A 20973-nucleotide genomic window follows, 5' to 3' on the forward strand; every position below is an offset into this window, starting at 1 on the left:
GCGGGCTCAGTGCCCGCCCCTGCGCTATATAGCACGCTCTAGCCAACACGGCCGAATGTTGGCTAACACGCGTCATGCTCGTGCCGAGGTGTCTTTTTTGTTTTTTTTTCGAAGCCGATGGCTATCCATAGAGTGGACATGGGCGCGGTCATGTGCCGTGGCGTGAAGGCTGAAGAGACGGGTTGCGGACATTACGAAGGGTAGCTGTAACTGTCGTTGGTGTCACGAGAGAGGGGGTGGGGGGGTAGATACGAATGTGGGTGGGAAGGGGGGCTAGAAAAAGATGGGAGAGAGGGGTGTACGATTCGTTCGTGCTTGACAAACTGAGCAACGCCCGAAACGCGCTGTATACAAAGACGAGTGGACGGCGAAACGACCGATCATCACGAACAGAGAAGCGTCGCGTATAGCTGCCCCGCGCACGCTTTTAGGCCTTTCGCACGACTACGTCGACGAGCCTCGCACACACAAAACAATAAAGAAAAGCGTCACGGTTTCAGCGTTTGGTTTTGTTTCGTCTGCGACTGTCAGTCGGCGTGGTTGCGCCGGTACGTAGAGAACGACGCGGCGTCCGACAATGCGCATAGAAAATTTGTTCACGTCGTATGGGGCGTGGCTCCACGGGACACTCTTTATTTCCCCGGTGGCTCGCCAATTTGCGGCCCAGCTTCATTTTGAAACGCGGTTCGCGTGGAGCGCTAATCATGGCTTGTCTCGGAACCTGCCGTTCCTGCTGCCTCCGCATGTCGCGTTTTAAAGGAATAATACCGATAAGAGCGGCAGTGGCGAATGCAAACTGCTGTTGTTGCAGTGTATAGTCATCCCTAGGGCTGTTAGCCGCAAAGCCGAAATGCATGCTACAAAAAGACACAGGCAGTGAAACATACAGCGCAAGTCTGAGTCGGGTAAGCTATAGTTAATAAAGGGATACAACAAAGAAACTTTTTTTCCGCATATTACAAGATTACAATTTTACAATAGCGAAGGCACCAGTCTAACAGCCAGAAGAAGTTTGTTAAGCGAAAAAAAAAAACACAGGAAAAGAAAATGCGGTTGCTGACACCACCTTGATATTCCCACACGAAACGACGTGACGTCACAAAATTTGACGGAATTGCCTACTTCGCACGTATTTTATAATCATTGATTGATTGATATGTGCGGTTTAACGTCCCAAAACCACCATATGATTATGAGAGACGCCGTACTGGAGGGCTCCGAAAATTTCGACCACCTGGGGTTCTTTAACGTGCGCCCAAATCTGAGCTACAACATTTTCGCCTCCACCGGAAGTGCAGCCGCCGCAGCCGGGATTCGAACCCGCGACCTGCGGGTCAGCAGCCAAGTACCTTAGCCACTAGACCACCGCGGCGGGACGTATTACCTAATCAATAAAAAATGTGTTCCAAATTAGTCTCAAGGGTCCACGCACTCGAAGCAAGCTTTCTGAAAATATCGCGGAACCAATGTCACAAAAATACGAAAATTACCTTCTGAAATCCGTGACGTCACGCGCGGAGTTTTCCACGAGAATTTTAAATAGGAAACACTGACTGCTGTTTTACCACATGCTACTAAAGTTATGATGGAGAAACTTATTACTTCAGTGCTATCAAAGCTTTAATTTATCAATTTAAGCCGATCTATTGTTTCCCTTGGATGTGCCTTCAAGCTAGTGTATTTAATTTCATTCTTAAATATTCAGATATTAAGTAGCTCCGCCAACTGTAGCACAGGGCGTCATCTATCAGGTCGTATAGCAGATGACGCGAACGCGCATAGCATTTTTCCTGCTGCAAACGACGTGAGGTCGAGATAACGGTACTCTGATACTTAGGTCCGCTTACCGGTATTGCATATATACTACAAACCAACGGTAACCGCTGTGCATGTTCTGAATTCGCACACTAAATAAGATTAAAACTTAACCACCCGCACAGACCTGTTCTGGTCGTCGCGGTTAGTTCCGTTAAAGTTTAGTAACTGCCCGCAAAGCGACCGATCTAAGTTAAAAGAACAAATAAAACTGAGAAACCAGATCGGTGGGAAAAAGGAGACTGCGCTGATGGGAAACCGCACATTATTAGAATAACAAACAGGGTATTGAACAATACAAAACTAGTTACAACACGCTCGCTCGAAAAAGAACATCCGACACTAGGGTTTAAGGAAACAAAAAAAAAACAGTTAATAATATACATGTCGCGGGCCGGACATTCGTGAGAAAACCGGTTGTCACGCAATCGCGTTCGAAGCACTGGCATCGGCGATTCCGGCGGTCGAAAGGCGTCAACCACAAGAGACTATACTGGTGCAGATGCAAATCAGCTAACCACCACTCACCCCAAGTACAAACGCAAATGCAGGTCTGTGCGTGACAACGCCCGAGGCCGTTATATGTCTCGTCTAGACTTGCCGGCTTATGAGCATTGTGGTCTGTGGGTTTATAGACCCTAGCGAATTGAATAAAAAAGAAGGGTTTGACCAATCAGTGAAATAGTCACGTATACCCTTTTCTACTTTAAAGGGCTAGTTAACCACTCCGAGTTAGGAGACGGCTTTTTATTTTTCTCACTTTAACAATTCTTCCGAAGTGAGCCATCTCAAGGCTTACGTTAGCAGTAAACGTTGGGGCCTATCGGGATTTGGCACATTTAGGCTACAAACAGGTATAGACTAATCACATAGACTAATTGGAAGCAGGCCACTAACTGCTATTGGAAAGTATGCCTTCTTTGTACTTTTTTTTTTTTTGGTAGAGCTTATGCACGTGTGGCTGACTGTATAACATAGTCGTAACTATATTGGTGTGGTTTATGATGTGTCGGAGTTTTAAACTTCAGTTGCACAGCTTCGTATAGATCTTTTGCACATGTGTATTTTATATTGATTGTTACATTGCCATTAGCGAAAAAAATTCTGTTATTTTGCATGAATTGTCCTTTGAAAGATTTTGTTATACTTTCTTATATGTTGAGCCCTTTCTGCAATAATCTCTAACGGGATTGGCAGTATGTACTAAACAAACAAACAAATAATAAATAAATAAATAAATAAATAAATAAATAAATAAATAAATTGCTGCCATCACGTCAACAGCTCGTTGGCGACCCGAATTGTGCAGCAATAGCAGGAAACGGCGAGAGAGAATAACAACAATATCTGGGGTTTTACGCGCCAAAACCACAATATTGTTATGAGGGATGCGATAGTGAAGGGCGCCAGAAACTTCGGACCACCTGGGGTTCCTTAACGTGCATCTAAATCGAAGTAAACGGGCCTCGAGCATTTTTCGCCTCAATCGAGATGCGACCGCCACGGCTGATATCGAAGACGCAACCTTCGGGACAGCAGCCTGAACATCATAACCATTACACCATGACGCCGTACAAAGCCAGGGGAATAAACAGTTCGTTCTCGTATATTCAGAAGTTGTCTGGTGCCCCTTAAAGCAGGGCCGAGACTTTGAAGATTACTTTGAAAATTCGGCTGTACAGCATTGGTAATAAAAGTCATCGCTAGAAAACTTGAAAGGGACTTGGAAGACAGATGCAAGTTGCATTAGAGCTCAAAAATAGTTTTAAATTGGTGCCTGATGTTTTTTTCCATTTTTTTGGTACTTGAATATTTACGTATGCCATTTTTCTGTAAGAGTCACTAATTGCAGAACATTGCAATTTCGCACAACTGAGTAGCGAGTAACGCTCCACAAAAGTGGAACTAAAATTCCGAACGCACAACTAAAACTATATTTGTTAGGTTCTTTTACGTTTGTCGATGTATGCGAAATTTTTCTTGACGACCGCGGTTTTTAATATGATAATACAAATGAGCCTAGGCTACTGATTCTATTTCCAGTTACGTAAATACAAACATTTAACACTTGCAAAAATTTTGTGTTTCCCTGTGTTCTTTAGATACCGAGAAAAATGTCCACCAACTTCCAACACTGTTCTTTTGCAAAAAAAAAAAAACAACACAGAGACCACTGCGCGGTTACATCTACTTTTTCAGTCAACGTAGCAAAAGAAAAACGTCAAAAATATTTTAAAACCACGAGTGAGCGAGTGTGGTAGCAATTCTGAAACATAAGGAAATGGTCTATCAGACGACTGCAAGAAAGCGTAAGTCTAGCTTTTTTTTTGGCCAAAGTCTCACTCCACCTTAAGTTAAACTTCAGAGCGAGGTGAGAAGGTTAGGCACACCTACCCCAAAAGCGACCAAAAAGCGTGTGCTTAATGACGCAAGCACAAACATAAAAAAGGGTGGTTCGTCGAGTGAGTCGCCTGAAGCATGGCGCCAAGCATGGCGTAGAAGCCAAGCATGGCGTGAAGCATGGCGGCCCCGCCGCGGCGGTCTAGTGGCTAAGGTACTCGGCTGCTGACCCGCAGGTCGCGGGTTCGAATCCCGGCTGCGGCGGCTGCATTTCCGATGGAGGCGGAAATGTCGTAGGCCCGTGTGCTCAGATTTGGGTGCACGTTAAAGAACCCCAGGTGGTCAAAATTTCCGGAGCCCTCCACTACGGCGTCTCTCATAATCAAATGGTGGTTTTGGGACGTTAAACCCCACAAATCATCATCATCATCATCGTGAAGCATGGCGTAGAAGCCAAGTCGTAATACGGTTCCGGTTGCGAAGCGTATGCTTAGTATAAAGGTAAAAAAATGCATAAAATAAAAATAAATATTTATCGCTTTTGATATATCGAGGAATAGTTCCTACCTAGTCTAGGTAACCGTTGGTATAGAGAAATTGAAATACTCATACCACATTGGAAAGCTACCAACAGTGCTTGTAAGCCCGCGCCTCCACGTAACACCATTTTCGTTTTATTTGTTCGTCCATTAGCTATGATGAAACACGCCTTCATTTTTTTTTTTTTTTGCCCGCGAGATATTGCTAGACCTTGACCATGAGACACGAACAGAGCCAGGAAGGAGTACGGCTGTACGGAGTCGGGCGTTTCAAGCCAAGGCTCCTAAAAAGGGCCGATGATGCCAATTTCGTTCCCAGAAACGAGAAAAGGAAAATCTAGTCCAGTCCTCACTTAGTTTATTTGTTTCTTATTTTTGCTCGGGTATGCCAGGGAAGGCGGGAGGGGGGGCACGATAGGCGCACAATGCGAAGGGAGGAACACGTGGGGCTGGGAAAAAAAGACAGAGGAGAGAAAAAACGAAAGAAAAAAAAACACGAAAAACAAGGTGATAGATAACGGAACTAAAAATCCGGCCTGGCACAAGCTCGAGTTTTCCTTTTTTTGCTTTGTTAGCTTTTCACAACTGGTTATGCTAACTGGGTAAGCACAAAGTTGCAACGACATCGGTATGCGTTACACAGGGAGGCACGAGCCGTCTGAATCAACCGGAGGCGGAAAGAAAGAAGGAATGAGAAAGGCGCCTAGCGACAGACACCCAGTCTATACAGGGGGAGACGGGAAACAACGGAAGCAAGGAGTTGGCTGGGGCGCTTCGCCAAACAGGCAAATAAGCAAACGCAACGCACGTCCGTATAGGAACGCTGCCAACCCGTGCCCGCCGAGGCCAGTCCCAGACGGCGGTACATTTCTTTTTCTTTTTTCATAATTTTTTTTCTAAAGACATCTTCATTCTTTCTCTGATACCTCCAAACTGGACAGCAACTTTTCACGGTCACGCTTGCCGAGCCAGACAAGAGTGTGCTGTAAGGAAACTGTTCGGCATTCATAAAATATGAGCGTTTTTTCTTTCTTTTCTTATTCTTAGTACGAGTTAGACTCGAGCACACGCTTTCTGGGAGACGCGTGAGCGCTTTATGAAAGACGATTCGGCATTCAGACGCGGCGTGTCAGAGGGCACTACTAGATCGTTGGCGAAATACTTCCATAAATTTCCTGAAGACACTCATACGGAAATATGCATAGATCTTTGCAGAAAGCGCCTTTATTTTTTTTTTAATTTCAATTTATGCACGTCTCATGTCTAACATGGATGTGCTGCCAATACGAAGCTCAAATCTACGTTCAGATCGAACTTTCCCCGTTGCCAACCTTTCTGTTTCATGGCCACCAGAGGTCCAAAATCCCCAAGAACGGCCTTCAACGCATTTGCGACGAATAATTACGTGGCTATATCATTGGGCTATATATTATGTGTGTATACTTGTGTTTGTGTGCGCGTGCTTGAACGTGTTCTACAGTGAGTGAGTCAGTGTACCTATATGCCGCAGACATTTGTCTACTACGCGAACTCCTCAACTTGGAACTCACTGAACGCAAGATTTTTTTTTTTATTTAAGGTGTAAATCACAGTGGTGCATAGTTCACAAAACAAAGAGACGAGGGCAATTTTAGCCAGCAACAACCACCGTAAAGCAAAAAGCAAACCGACATGGGTTATAATTTAAGCCGACGCCAGCGCACATCAAATGTTCCTAGCCTGTGCTGATTGTGCGCTAGTAAATACGGTAGTTGAATTCGGTCAGAAACAGCATTGTACTTCATTATGTAGAGAGAGAATAGAGAGGCAGGGATTTGGAGGGGGAAGGGGGGGCTAGCCTGGTAGAGTTCAATTAGAGGTCAGTGAAAAACCGTACATTTAAGGCAACGCTGGAGCCAACGTTACTAGGTAATCTAGTAACGTTGGCTGGAGCACCATTGGTCGTTGCCTCTTGCACGCCTGCATCGAAGCTAAATGCTGAAAAGGTTGCGGTGCAACAGACAGAGGGCGATGTTGCAGCAGCGGCGGCGGCGGTGAGGCGCGTTGGGGGAAGAGAAAAGCGAAAGCGGATGTTGTTATCTCGTTTCCCGTCCACTTCCGTCGCGCCAATGGGACCTCGCGCCGCCGCCAGCCGTAAACAAAGCACAGAACAACAGGACGTGGACAAAAAAAAAAAAGAGGTGGGAGTATAGCGACGCCAGTGAAAAGAACCAGAAGCGGAAAAGAAAGGATTGAGCTGATTTGTACGCCGCCGAAGAGGAGGAGAAAGAGAAACAAAGAAAGAAGGCCTGTGACGAAAGAAGGCAGCGATGGAATCTCGTTAAAGGAAGGGAGGAGGTTCGGGCGTCTGTAGCTAACGCCCCTGAATGAGAAACTTTTTTTTTTTTTCGCGGTCGCAGGTCACTGCAGTGGTCCGGACGCCCGAAGGATCTACAGGATGTCCGCGATTGCGTGCAAAGTAACGCGCGCTATAGCACTAGCCTGTTCGCGCTTGGCGGACGGCAGTGGCAGGGTGTCGTTGCTGAAGCCACAGTTACTGAGAGACGATAGTTATAGCGCGAGAACAAAACGACGACACAGAGACAAGATGGACAAGAAGGACACGGTCCTTCGGTCCTTCTTGTCTCTTTGTCGTCGTTCTGTTCTCGCGCTGTAACTATCGTCATACAAACTACCCCAAGCTGCCACACTTCTAAGTTACCGAGAGAGCTAACACACAACTCATGTCACCGCTCTGTGTCTCAACCCCCAAAATTGTGGACACAAAACAAACAGCACAGCCGCAATGCAGGAGATGGCCATCAAGACGACCGAAGTGCTACCGCTGATTGCATCTGCGACTAAAGAAATATCCGACTGGTAATGCCGGACGGCGTAGTCAACAGGAAAACTTTTTTTCGAGCTGACCATTTCATTCAAGACTTTATTTAAGACAACTTACAAGTGTCAAAAAGCGGCGCTGCCGTCGCGGCCGCCAGTGGACCAAGTCGAGCCACGGCGCATGCGCGCGGGGTGCACGCATGCGCCGTAAACGACCGAACACGAGCACAAAACCGCCCGCGCGCCCACTGTTTGCAGCATGCAAGCATACTGCTTCATATTCGCCGTAGATAGAAAAACTCTGATTGCAAATGTTTCGCGGCGTTTTCCACTTCACCTTTCCGGGATCGGACTCACTGACGCGTAGGATTTTCGTCGCGCTAAAGAAGTAGGCACCATAAAGAAAAAAAAATGATTGTTGGTCTTTTTCAAAGTCCAACAGTTATATTATTATTATTATTATTATTATTAGTATTATTATTATTATTATTATTATTATTATTATTATTATTAGATCTTCTGTTTTTTTTTTTTCGACGTGGCCGTCATGGAAGAATCGAGTAAGCAAGGCCCCACCATCGCAGTCACCTCGCAAGTTGACGTAGGGAACTCGCTCGCTTGATTTTGTGCCGACCGGTTGTGCCCTCGCGATCTCCGACGACAGTGCAGCTCTGGCCCACTGGGTTGGTCCTATGCCATCTCCTGACGCCGATCCCCGACACAGCGTATAGCTCTGGCCGACTGGACTCGCCCTACGCCATCTCCTGACGCCGAAAAGAGCTCTCGTCGAGTGGTGCCCCGTCCTCGGACTCCTGCGACCGTGTCCATCTTTCCCATCTTCTCTTTACTTCCGTCGCTCACTGTCCCTGCACCTCGCCCTCTCCTTTCTCTCTCTATGTATGCCTTTTAATCCTATCCTTTTAATCCCTCATTACCCCCATCCCTCGTGAGCTACTGTTGAGGTGTCGCACCTGATGCAGACAGTTACGGGGCTCACTTTTCTCTTCTTTTCCCTTTAAGAACCACATAAGAAAGAAAGAAAGAAAAAAGTTGACGTAGATCTGCTTGCGCGAACTCTCGACGGCAAACACACACAGGAAAATGCTTGAGTAAACACGCAGCGTACACACGTGGACGGGACGCGATTTCGGTTTCTCAGAACAGCGGCGCGGGCGCTGCCAGGACGGGGCGGGTGGATGGCTGATTAGTCAGCTCCGTGTGTGCACAGCCGGCCCCGTACGCCTGCGAATGTCACGCGGGTTCCAAGTCTGGCTCTCCGGTTGCCCGCCTGGTGATCGCGCACTTCTCAGAAGAAGACATTGGGAGAGAGGGGCGAAGGTACCGATGACCACTTCGAGCGCGACGACAGAGCAGTGGCGCGCCGTGGCTTATTTGCACTCACGCTGGACGGATTGACAGTCGGCGTAGAAGATGCAGTGTTTGTTTAGAAGCCAAAGTCCTTAAGCTTTAGAAGACACAGGGCGTACTCAATTTAATGACATCGGCCAGCTAAAAATTGCGGAACACACTCAGACACACTCGTGAAGTATTGCCCGGAATCTTCAAAACTTTCCTCAACTGGACTCATTCGGACTAGGACTCACTGAAATGTTTCGCGACTGGGACTCACACTGCCGAAAATACAACTCACCCGGACAAACTCAGACACAGACATCCGGCTCAATCTGAGTCCTAAAGAGTCGGCACAGGAATGAGAAGTTTGCCGAGCTATGTTTAATCTCTGTTTATTTATTATTATTTCTCACGCGCCAGAACCACCACAATATAAGGAACGCCGCGGTGGACGACTCTGGCAATTCTTTTGACCATCTAATGTTCTTCAAACGTGCAGCGACATCATTTGTACGCGGGTTTCTAAAGCTTCACCTCCTTCGAAATGCGGCCGCCGGTGTCGAACCCGTGACCTTCGGACCAGCAGCCGAGTCGCGTAATCACTGCACCACCAACGATAACAGTCAGTCTGTATAAACTATGCCCCGTTGATGTAGCTGGTGTGTGCAAAGTTTTCGAAGCCACTGGGCGTACACCCTTGCAAATTTTGATATTATCGCAAAGCTTCTCTCTCTTTTTCTCACTCCTCTCTCCCCCTCCCCATCTGTAGGGTAGCAAACAGGACGCATAGTCTAGTTAACCTCCCTACCTTTCCTATATTTCTTCTCTCTCTCTCTCTCTCTCTGATATTAACGCCCAAGGCTTGAGTTTTGTGATACGGTGGTTTTTAATAGCTACGATATCAGGTCAGAGATCAAAGATAAGGTACGCGGTACGTATGCATCGCTAAACAAGCAGAGTACAAGACAGCGCGCCCTGGCCAGCGTGTTCTTTGCGCTTGCGCATCATGCAGGAAGTGCCGTTACTGTACGCCTGCATTAGGCGCTACCACATAGAGGAGTCATCAGTCATTCGATGCTGTTAAATAACTTCAGAAGTGGTCTAGACCGAAAAAGAAAAAAAACATCGTCGACTGCACACCCATGCGGGCAAGGTTCCTTTGATACGCCGAAACATCGCACTGGCAGATGCAATGCGGAACCACTGACATATTGTACAGATAAGACAACTCGCTATGCGGGTCGCGTCCACTCAAATACTTGAAAAAAAGTATGTGCATTAGCACATCAACCGACGCAACGAGAGAGAGAGAGAAAGAGAGAAAGCTTGGTTGCGCGATTATTCGGTGACGGCTCAGAGCTGATATATGTTCCAGCGCCTCTGTACGTCGGCGCATCGCGGATATCGATCTCGACGTGACCTGCTTCAGTAGGCCAGTTCCATCAGCAAGCGATTTCCAAGTACGGCGCAACCGAGACGTTGCTACTTCTGAAAGCGCGAAGCGTACGGTATAAAGACACGTGTGTGAACTTGGAGCGTGTGCGAATGCGAGACCTGTAAGCGTTAGAGGGGGGCCTGGTAAAATAAAAGAAACGCGCGGAGCACGAGGGAAGCCCTCCCGGTAAAGCCACCGGCAACAAAGAACCATGCTTGCGAGCGAGGAGAGCATGAGAGGAGGATCACTGTGGGCCAGAAACGGGTCCGGCAGGGAACGTTTCTCTCTGGGCGTCAACGTCGACGGCGCTAGCGGCGACCTTGGCCTACACGCTCGTCGCGCCTACCCAAGGCTAGCGAGCCGCCGGCCAGCCCGAAACACCGACGACTGCCCACGCCGCGGCTGGTAACGCGACGCTTCTGGTATGAGGCGCGTTGCAGACGACGCTTGCCGGCCAGATGCGAATGTGACGTCACCAAACGAGGAGGAGAGGGACGACAAGCGTCGCTCCTCTCCACCCCGAGAGCGGCGACGTGACGATAACTGCGCGCGCTATTCTCGCTCGACGTTTCAATATTGCAACACGAGCCGAACATTACACAGCCGGCTGTGTAGTACCACAAGAGCCTGATCGGAATGTGTACTGTACTACGTACAGCTTCCGCCTGGTAACAGCGGCATCGTCGGGACACCGATGACGCCGATCTTTGCTGCAGGCGGTGCGAGCGGGAAGGCTCTCGCGTGGCCCTTGCCCGGCAGGATTGGTCGCACGACTTTCTTTTGCTGCCCCTCGTGGCGGCCCCCGGAAAGGATTAAAGATAACGTGACATCGTTTTTCCCCTTCTTGTTTTTGCTGTGATTTCTTTTAACTCGATCCATCCGTCATCCTACGTCGAATCGCGCAACGATGAAAGGTTACGGAAATGTCGCCGTAGTGCTGAGAGTTTTGGCGTCAGCGGAAGAAGCTTTTTTACGATCGTAGCGCTCGACAGAGCATTGCTTGAGCGGAGCGCGACAATTCGCACGTACTTCAAGAGAGAGAGAGAGAGAGAGAAACGCCGGCGTGGATGTATATATACACTGGAGGGGTGGGACGAGGACAACGCTTAGTGGCTCACTTTGGGCCGAGGCTCGATCGTTTACATTGCCATGTGCGTACAATTAGCGTGTTGAATGAAGTAGACTGTGCTACTGTTGCCGAGTGTAGTTCGAGATTGCACCATGCCACTAGCGCTGCATACATTGTCCTTATTGAAGGCGGAAGCGTGAAGCCAACACGGATAGGCAGCCCACGCGTTCAGTGCCGATGATGGAGCACGCACGTCACCATACAGCATCGCCGCAGGGTACTCAGAGATTAGAGCTGTAAATTGTGTAGTGCGTAGCGTATCTCTAATCAAAGACAAGCTGTCGAGAAACACTGCCTTAAAAACCGGCTGTTTTAGCAAGATACTCTTTCACCACTATCTTGAGTTTGAAGGAAAGAGAGGCATAAAAGATTGGTAGAGGTTGTTATCACGATCGAAAAGTATGGTTGACTTTGTTTTGCAAATGATAAGCGCACAGTGTTTCACTATACGCCTACGTCTTGTCACGTGATACCGCCAAAGCGAGGCTCTGAGCGAGCGGAGCTGCGATACCTTTCCGCGGCGGATCACGTGGTGTGACGTCACGCCTGCCACGCTAGCGTGCCAGTAGATCAAGGTCATTGCGACGCGATGAATGACTTCGGGAGACAGCGTCGTGGAGCCGTCGCTCTAAAATAAAAGCTCACATATGAGGAATGGGTAGCGCCAGCTTTAAAAACGACACCTCTGAGAAACAACGGAAGACTGAAAAGGCACTCCGCTTTTTTTTGCAATGGGCATCGATATCGAACCAACTAGCCAAAACCTGAACCTTGCCGTAGAAGGGCAGCAGATTGGACAAGTAGCTTTTCCATTACAGTGCTGACTGTTGTCGCGTGCTATTAGTGGGCAGATCTAAGGAATGACGAGTACAAACAGCTACTGTGAGTAAATAATATTACTTAAAGGTTCAATACCAAAAAAATACACGAAATATAATGGAAAGGGGAGAGTCTTCTTCACAAGTCTTCTTTTCTCTGCCTTCTTCTTCTTCTTCTTCTTCTTCTTCTTATTATTATTATTATTATTATTACTATTATTATTATTATTATTATTATTATTATTATTACTTCACATGTTTCTCGTTATTCGCTGTATTATCGCTTGCATCAAATAACAAAACTATGCTCGAAGTTCGAAAAAAAGGCGTTTTTTTCTAACGTTTCTTCGAACTATGCATGTACCGTCCATTTCCTTTTCTTCCCCTTTTTCCCTTTCGCAGCTAAGCCCAGCCCTTGGACACTGCTCCAAGAACATCAAGCTACATTTTGCACGGCAGGGAGTCGCACCTGCGACCTTGAAAGAGGGCAAGGGCGAGAGACTGACCTGAGCGGTGATGTCGTCCTCGTGCGCCACGCCGTTGGTGGTCGGAGTGGCGCTGGACGCGCGGACGGCGGCCGTGGTCTGTCCTGTCGAGAGGTTGATGGCCGCCTCGAGCTCTGCTTCATGGTCCATCATGCGCTCATCTTCCTGCACACACAAGACAGACGGCTACGTCAATGAACCAGTATATAGAACACGCGTAGAAAGAAAAAACAAGACAGACGGCTACGTCAATGAACCAGTCTATAGAACACGCGAAGAAAAAGGAAGACAGAGGGCTACATCAATGAACCAGTCTATAGAACACGCGTAGAAAAAAGAAGACAGACGGCTACGTCAATGAACTAGTCTATAGAACACGCGTAGAAAAAGCAAGACAGACGGCTACGTCGATGAACCAGTCTATCGTACACGCGTAGAAAAAACAAGACAGACGGCTACGTCGATGAACTAGTCTATAGAACACGCGTAGAAAAGCAAGACAGACGGCTACGTCGATGAACCAGTCTATGGTACACGCGTTGAAAAAACAAGACAGGCGGCTACGTCAATGAACCAGTCTATAGAACACGCGTAGAAAAAAACAAGACAGATGGGTACGTCAATGTGACCAGTCTATAGAAAACGCGTAGAGTCTACAACTATAGACTGCACGAGTGGGCTCCCAATCGAATAGAGGCCGCACTCATTGTCGAGAAAACGAACACACACGTTTCATTTGGAGGAGGGGAGCAAAATCTGCCTGCGGCTTCGTTCACTTTTCATCGTGTATTCTTTCTTTTTTATATAGTTATTTACTTGATGCGGGATCGCAACTAAGAGGATAACCAAAAATTGATAGCGGGAGTAGAGGTGAGTAGTTAACATAGCTTATGCATCGTGACAGAGCAAAGCACAATCACAGAAGGATGAATCACGCAAACAGGACCACCAGCTAAGCCAAATTTCTTCATTGAATACCTTGCTCTTCAGTACAATGGCCCCCACCTTCCGCTAGCACTAATAACCCGCAATTCCTTCGTTGAACAGTTAATATTTGTTCAACAATCACTTATCGGGCTTTCAAGGTGTTAGGTGGTTATCGATAGGGCGTCTGTGGTCGCGAATTCGAGGATGTGTCATAAATGTGTACGTTGATTTTCAATGCTATCCTCACACACACACAAATACACACATGCACACACGCACACGGACGCACGCACAAACACACACAAACAGACGGGCGCACTTTATAGAACTTCAGGTATTTTTTCACAGATGAATGTACTTTGGAAATGTTAGCGCTTTCGTGTAGCGTAGTCTACTCCTTTTCAAAAAAAAAAATAACGAATGTGATAGATATCAAAAAGGATATACACAGAATCGCATTAAAATTCAGGTCAGGCAGGTGAGTAAAGCCGTAAAAGAGGCCCCGAATCACTTTTTCACGTAAACACTGAATAAATTCACCAACAGGGTTCATTACCTCAAGGATGATTTGCCGCAATTTATTTACTTATTTTTTTAAACCCGTGAAGTACGGTTTTAAGAGTGAGTGGTTCAAAACTGAGCGGGGTGACGGGGATTCGTCGCACGCTTTAAGCGAGCTCGTCCTCTTTCCGTTCCGAAGAGTGAGCTGATAACTACAGAGTGGCAAGGGGGAATGAGGCAAAGGGGGCAATGACCTTGAGCGCGCACAATGACCTTGAGCATTTCTTTTTGAGCACTTTTTTTCTTCTTCGAAGGTGTCGCTTCACTTTCAGTACGAGCTCAAGCGTAGTTTATCAATTTAGTATAAATCTAGCATTAGAATGAGGAATAAACATTGATGACAAATGGGAGTGGGAATGTAGAAGCCAGGCAGGACGGGCACAGGGGGGGGGGGGGGGCGCACATTGGGATTCAGGGCGCCACAACTGTAGTAGACCAGTGTGCCAGCCTTGCGTGTATTCGCCAGGTTGTGCTCCTTAATGACCTCTCCCACGCTTCTGGTGAGGGAGACGGCCGCAGTAGTACAAGACGAGGAGCTGCGTCAGTGTATTAGCCGCGGCGTGGCACAGGCGGTACAGTACCACATACTGCGAGGTTGCCTCAACGACCCGCCCTCCGAGGAAATCTAGCCCTACCGATTGCTAGTTTTGTCGTCATAGACGTAGCTTCGTAACGTACTGGTTCACCAACATATTGGATTTCGATGACGTAAAAGCCGCAAATCACAATGCATTACCGTCATTTAATGTCATAACGATGCAACCACAAGGTTATTTATTGGCCTCTGGGCATGAACTACAAAAGAACTTGCAAATTGTGTAGTGATAACATTTACAGCCCATTACCAGCTTTGCCTCTTGCCATGTGATGTACCAATATGGCGGTTTCGGTGACGTCAGTGCAAGCCACCTTGAGAACACGGCGCAGGTGCTAGACGCCCCCCTGTGGCAGCCATAGTATCTATGCAGTGCGCGAATGCTGAAATCAGCCGAAGCCCGTCTCTCTTAGCCTATGACGTACCTATTCAATCAGGGAAAAGACTCAGCAAGTCCTGCAGGCTGTCTTTGAAAGAGTAAATGTGAAGTTCCTTACAGCGTGCAATGCTGCAATATTTGGCTCACACATTCGAAGAAACCTCGACTACCGATCGGCAGCGTTTTCTCACCACGCACGGAAAGCGTTGCAGGACCCCCTTTAAACCAGAAAATCACATAAGTACGGAGTCCAGTGACGCAACACTAAATTTGGGCACTATGTCCCGCTCCACCGACAGAGCTGTAGCTTCTCTAACTACGACACCTTTGACTGTTGAAGAATTATGACGTGGTTCCATAAAGATAGGGTGTCTTTTCCACTGATTTCGATAACGCCGTACCTCCACTTCAGCGTGCGCCGGATAGATCGGCAAGCTGGACACATTCGACGAACCAAACTTGCAGGTTTGTCGCGCGGAGAAGCGACCCAGCCGAGCAGTATAGGTGCTAACGCCGCAACATACTTGTCGGTTTGGTTGTGCAGGTGCGTGCACAGCTTCTCGTATACATCCAGAGCGAAGCGGCACGTGCCTTCAAAAGCAGCGAAAACAACGAAAAAAAAAGGCAAGCTATATACACACAAGTGGGGCACGAGGCGGCTACACGATAAACGCGAAACAAAGATACGAAGAGGCCCGTAAAAGAAGCATTCGATGCAGTCGGCAAACGTGCGACGATGAACGAAGAAAATAAGAAAAAAATAGAAACCAAATAACAAAGGATGTAGCCAACTCTAAATAGCTTAAATGAAGAGTGACAAACAGAACGAGGGAGAGAACTAACAGGCGCTTTTTCACGTACAGAGTGTAGCACCTGACGGGTGACTTTAAGAGTCCATGGGTGAGAGGACCGTGCGGTTGTGTTCGTACCTGGGGGTTTGTGAGCGTGTCTGTCGGTACGTGTATTTTACATCCGCGACAGACTAGCACATTGTTTTAAGTGTGAATACACTTTATAAGCGACCCCAAACCACCCACCGCCGTCGGCGGCGTCCGCAGTCTTCTCTCTATCTTTAAAAGAAAGAGGACTAGGAGGGCCGCAGCGCGACGCTGATATCGGTGTCAGTAACGCGCCTTATACCCCCTCCCTCTTCGCTCGCTCCTCCGCTCTCCTCGCTCGCTGCAGCTGCGCGCGCACCCCTCTCTCTCGCGCGCCCGCCTTCTCTCTCAGTCTCCCGTCGAGAGCGGGTCGTGAGGGGGAGGGAGTAAAGTTAAAATCCGTTGGCATTCGCCAGTGAGTTAACGTAAACTCCCCCTTGTGATCAAATTGCGATTCCCAGGAACCATTACACCATAAAGGCACCATAGTGTGAATAATAAATATAATAGTGCGAATCAATAAATACCCCTCATAGCATCACCCCGCGTATTCGCACTTAACCATGTTCACCCTCGGGGAAATGCTTGGGAGTTTTTTTCTCTTCTATTTCTCCGTCTAATTAACCCTGTAAGGGAGAGAGAGAAATCCCATATCCAAGGGTGCACTATGGAGGCGTACTACCGAATACCATCGTATAACCTTAATATTTGTAATCGTCCACCGCTGCGGTCTACTGGTAACGGCGGTTGACTCGCCTGCGACGGCCGCGTTTCGACGGGGCCAAAACGTTGGAGGACCGTGCGCCTAGATTTGGGTGCACGTTAAAGAACCGCCGGCGCTCGAAATTTTCGGAGCCCTACACACTACGGCAACCGTATCGTGGTTTTCGGGATTTAAAAAGGGGACATTGATTGATATGTCGAGTTCAACGTCCCCAAAACGGCCACGTGATCCTGAGAAACGCCGTAGTGAAGGGCTCCGGAAATTTCGGCCCCCCGGTGTTCTGTAACGTGCACCCAAATCCGAGCACACGGGCCTACAGCACACTAAAGAGAAACAGTTAATCGATCTAGATTGGTGAATTGTACTATGAAAACTACAAACTTCCTAATTACACAGTCGTGCGTTTATTATTAGGTCTGGAAATGGGAACAAAGTTTAATTTTTTTAATTTCTCGCCAAAATCTCTGAGCGTGATGGCGTCATGGACTTTGTATTTTTGTGTATTTTTTCGTACTCTATCAACATCGTCGAAACTTTCTTTAAATTGGCCGGTATGTTAAGCCTCCTGCTTCCTCCGCGGGCAATGGGCACCGCTTTTTGCCTATTAGCCTTTCCTGGGGCCCTGTAGGCGCTTTCCGAATCTATGACGTCACAGCGATTAGTATACGAGACTACCCCAATTTTTTTTTACGCGCGCGTTTCCTCGCTTATTAAGCGTCTTCCAGATGTGACAGCTGTGGTTTTGGTGCTGTGACAGGGAAATTGACTCATATACGAGCAAAAAAAAAAAACAACACAACTTATCTCAAATGTCCTTGTGAAAGCCCAACGGTAACCATGTAATCTTGAAAACCAGCTAAATGGCAACGAGAGAAGCATCTTAATGTAAAGAAGAAAACGGGTGATTTGTTGCGCCCCAAAAGAGAGAAGACAACAAAAGATAGACGACAGTTGAACAAGGCGCTGTTAAGAGTAGCGGCGCTCACTGTAGAGATAGAGAGGAAGGGAGAAGAGAGAAAGGGAAGCGATAGGCAGTGAGCCCATCGGCGTAGCGTGCATGGCCAGCGGAACGGCGTCCGTGGCGGTGGCTGTTTTCGCTTTAATCTGGACGCACGTGTATATATCGCCGGCGGTATGAAGAGCGCTATATGTTTCAAAGCAGCAGCGCACTCGAAGCCGCCGAAAACAACTACACGAACTCTACACTATGGTAAAGAAAGAAAGAAAGAAAGAAAGAAAAAAACAAAGAAAGAAACAAAGAAAGAAGGAAAGAAAGACCACCAGTGAATTTAGGAGCGATGTGCAAATAAAAACAAAAAGAGCAGCGCTCAGATTACTTGAGTGGACGAAAATGAGCCAAGCCGAGTCGCTGAAGGTTAAAAGATGGAGTGAGTGAGTGAGTGAGTGAGTGAGTGAATGAGTGAGTCAGCGAGCGAGCGAGTTATCTCAGACAGACAGACAGACAGACAGACAGACAGACAGACAGACAGACAGACAGACAGATAGATAGATAGATAGATAGATAGATAGATAGATAGATAGATAGATAGATAGATAGATAGATAGATAGATAGATAGATAGTGACCAGTGACCTGACGAAGGCCCCTGGCCTGTGTTCACCATCAGGGTAACTTCGCGAATCGCAATAACGAAACTCGTGCAAGCTTAAAGATCGCAAAGTCGCGTGATTATGTCCAATGGCAAAATTAACGGCGGGGGAAAAATGTTTATCAGCCCATACGAGAAGCAGTATTGGTCTGGGGCATAAGGTCGCACGTAATCACGAAAAAAAAAAACAGAAAAAGAAGGGAAAGATAAGCGGAAGCGGCGTAAGGCGATGGCTTCTCAAAATAGCCCTTTTTTTTTTCTTTTGGTATTTTTTTTAAAGCAGCCGGGGCTAAACACGTGCGCGAAATAAGCGGGGGAGGAGCCAAACAGCGAGTAAAGTGGGAGGAGCGAGAGTGAGAGAGACAACGTAGAAGACCCCCCCCCCCCCCCCCTCCGCGATGGTCGCGTCCTACTTTTGCTCTAAACTAGCAATCAGCTTGCGCCGAGTCACAAACAACACCAAAAAACAAGGTCAGCCCGCCTTCTTCCGTAAAACGCCGTTTTTTTAGCAGCCGTCTGAATCGCTCAAGCACATTCACTGGTCGCGAAACACTGCCGAACCAATAGGACTCTACCTTTATACATGGTTTCGATAGGTATACCGTAAAAAACACAAATAAAAAAAAAACGCATTTCTGATTCCTCCTACCAGCCACAAAAGTGGTATCGGGGAGCGATGTTCTCTTAACCGAGCATATCTGAAATGATGAAACCGAACGGCATATACATGAAACCTGGCGCTTCCATAATAAGACAGATCGTAATAAGTAGGCGTCAATAGCCGAAGAACGCGAAACGTATCACGTTTAACGGTGTGTATAGGAGCCGATCGGGGTGCTGCAGATCGACGCGAGCACTGCAGTGGGCGTGTGTACAGCACGATATGCAATCGCCACAGCCCACACTTTAGTGGGTGTCGCGTAGCGTAAATATTGTGCGCACGCAAGCGATCTATAACGGAACCCTCGTTTCAAATTCGTCACTATACCAGCGAGGCGGACTATACCCTCCAAAAGCAGCCTCCTGGCTACACCACTGGTTGAATGCAATGCGAAAAAAAAAAAATGCAACGCTTACTGGCGTACAGACTCCAGGCTCCATCTGTTAACAGCGTTTGTATTGCAAAGTGCGTCTCGGATGTTTTGCGAAATTCGAAAGCAACCATAACAGAACGAAAAGGACGCACGCACACAGATGCACACAGGTTGTTGGTTTAAGGGAATACTAAAGAGAAACAATTAGTTTCGATTCACAAACTGCACTCTAAGAACTCTAATGACATATTTTTCGCTATCGTATGTTTAACATTAGCGAAGAATATCGAGGTAAAAATTCAATTTCTAAACATCGAAATTTCCGGGCGTATGGTTAGAAATTTCAAATTGTACTTTTCGTATATTTCAAGACCCTGGCTCGAATAGTTGTTTTTGAAGTTTCGTGTGCTAGGTCTATGGCACACACGGACGACAATCGACCTCATTGTTATCGGTCAGAAGCTACGTGCAGGACCCAGTAGACGCCTTCAAAAATCCATGACGTCACGGTGTTTGCTTGGTGCGGGAATCTGAAGATGCCGTCGCCGCCCGAATTTGCTTATCGCACGTTTCGTCGCTTCGCGAAGCTTCGTATACAGTGTAGACTGTAGCGTCGTTTCGCACTGTAACAGCGGTGTCCTCGTGATTCTGAAAACGTATAGTTCAATGATCCGCGAAAAAATCGTTCTGCTCTCTTTAGCGTCCTTCTAGCCACTCCGTATGCAGCAACTTCACTGCGGTGACAGCCGCGGCGGTCAGAAGTGGCTCAGTATAGTCCCACTACTATGCGACGGCACAACTCGTTTCATTTCGCACAGTGCAAATATGTCGATCCCGGTAAACTAACTGGCCGAAGCTACCTTACGATCAAGGCACGCTCTACGACGAGGGTTCGAGTCCCGGCCACTACGCGGTCTCATCTCGACAGGAACGAACTGCACAAACAACAGAGTACACTAATTGTCAGAGAATGCCGGGCGCCGGGATCACCAGCTGCGGCACTCCTCATAACCGTGCCTTATGGTTAAACTTCGACATTTAATATTTGCATCAAATATTGCGGCCATATATAGTTCGATCTGACAGCGTCACAACTTAGCGCATCGCATCGCAGCACGTTCCACAATGGCGCGCACTTGTAATTGATGGCATAGCCGAAAACGACTTCGCGACAGGCTGTCGGTGCTACTCGGGCATATACCTCATATTTAGACACGACGACAGATGCGCAGCTAAAGCGCAGACAATCAAATCACCTGAAAAACAACTCGTACACCTGTAGTTATGGCGCTTAATCGAATCCACCGCGAGTTCAGCTCATTGTGCGATCATCATCATCATCATCATCATCGTCATGATAATCACAATCATCATCAGCCTGATTACGTCCACTGCCGTACGAAGGCCTCTCCCATGTTCCCCCAGTCAACTCGGTCCTCTGCTTGCTGCTGCCACTTTATACCCGCAAACTTCCTTATCTCATATGCGCACCTAACTTTCTGTCTGCCCCTAACCCACTTGCCTTCTCTGGA

General features: G+C 47.5%; 1 protein-coding gene across 6 annotated transcripts in view; it reads right to left on the reverse strand.

Annotated features, from left to right (window-relative positions):
* FoxP (forkhead box transcription factor P) overlaps positions 1 to 20973 on the reverse strand; it is a 488938-nt gene that overhangs the window by 67814 nt on the left and 400151 nt on the right. For all 6 annotated transcript variants that reach the window (XM_075873691.1, XM_075873689.1, XM_075873688.1 and 3 more), the window contains one exon: positions 12756 to 12899. In XM_075873691.1, coding sequence (XP_075729806.1) covers positions 12756 to 12887 — 132 coding nt within the window. In that variant the 5' untranslated portion in view covers positions 12888 to 12899. The remainder of the gene's footprint in view (positions 1 to 12755; positions 12900 to 20973) is intronic.

Source organism: Rhipicephalus microplus, chromosome 9 (assembly GCF_043290135.1).
Source record: "Rhipicephalus microplus isolate Deutch F79 chromosome 9, USDA_Rmic, whole genome shotgun sequence".
NCBI classification, from domain to species: domain Eukaryota; kingdom Metazoa; phylum Arthropoda; class Arachnida; order Ixodida; family Ixodidae; genus Rhipicephalus; species Rhipicephalus microplus.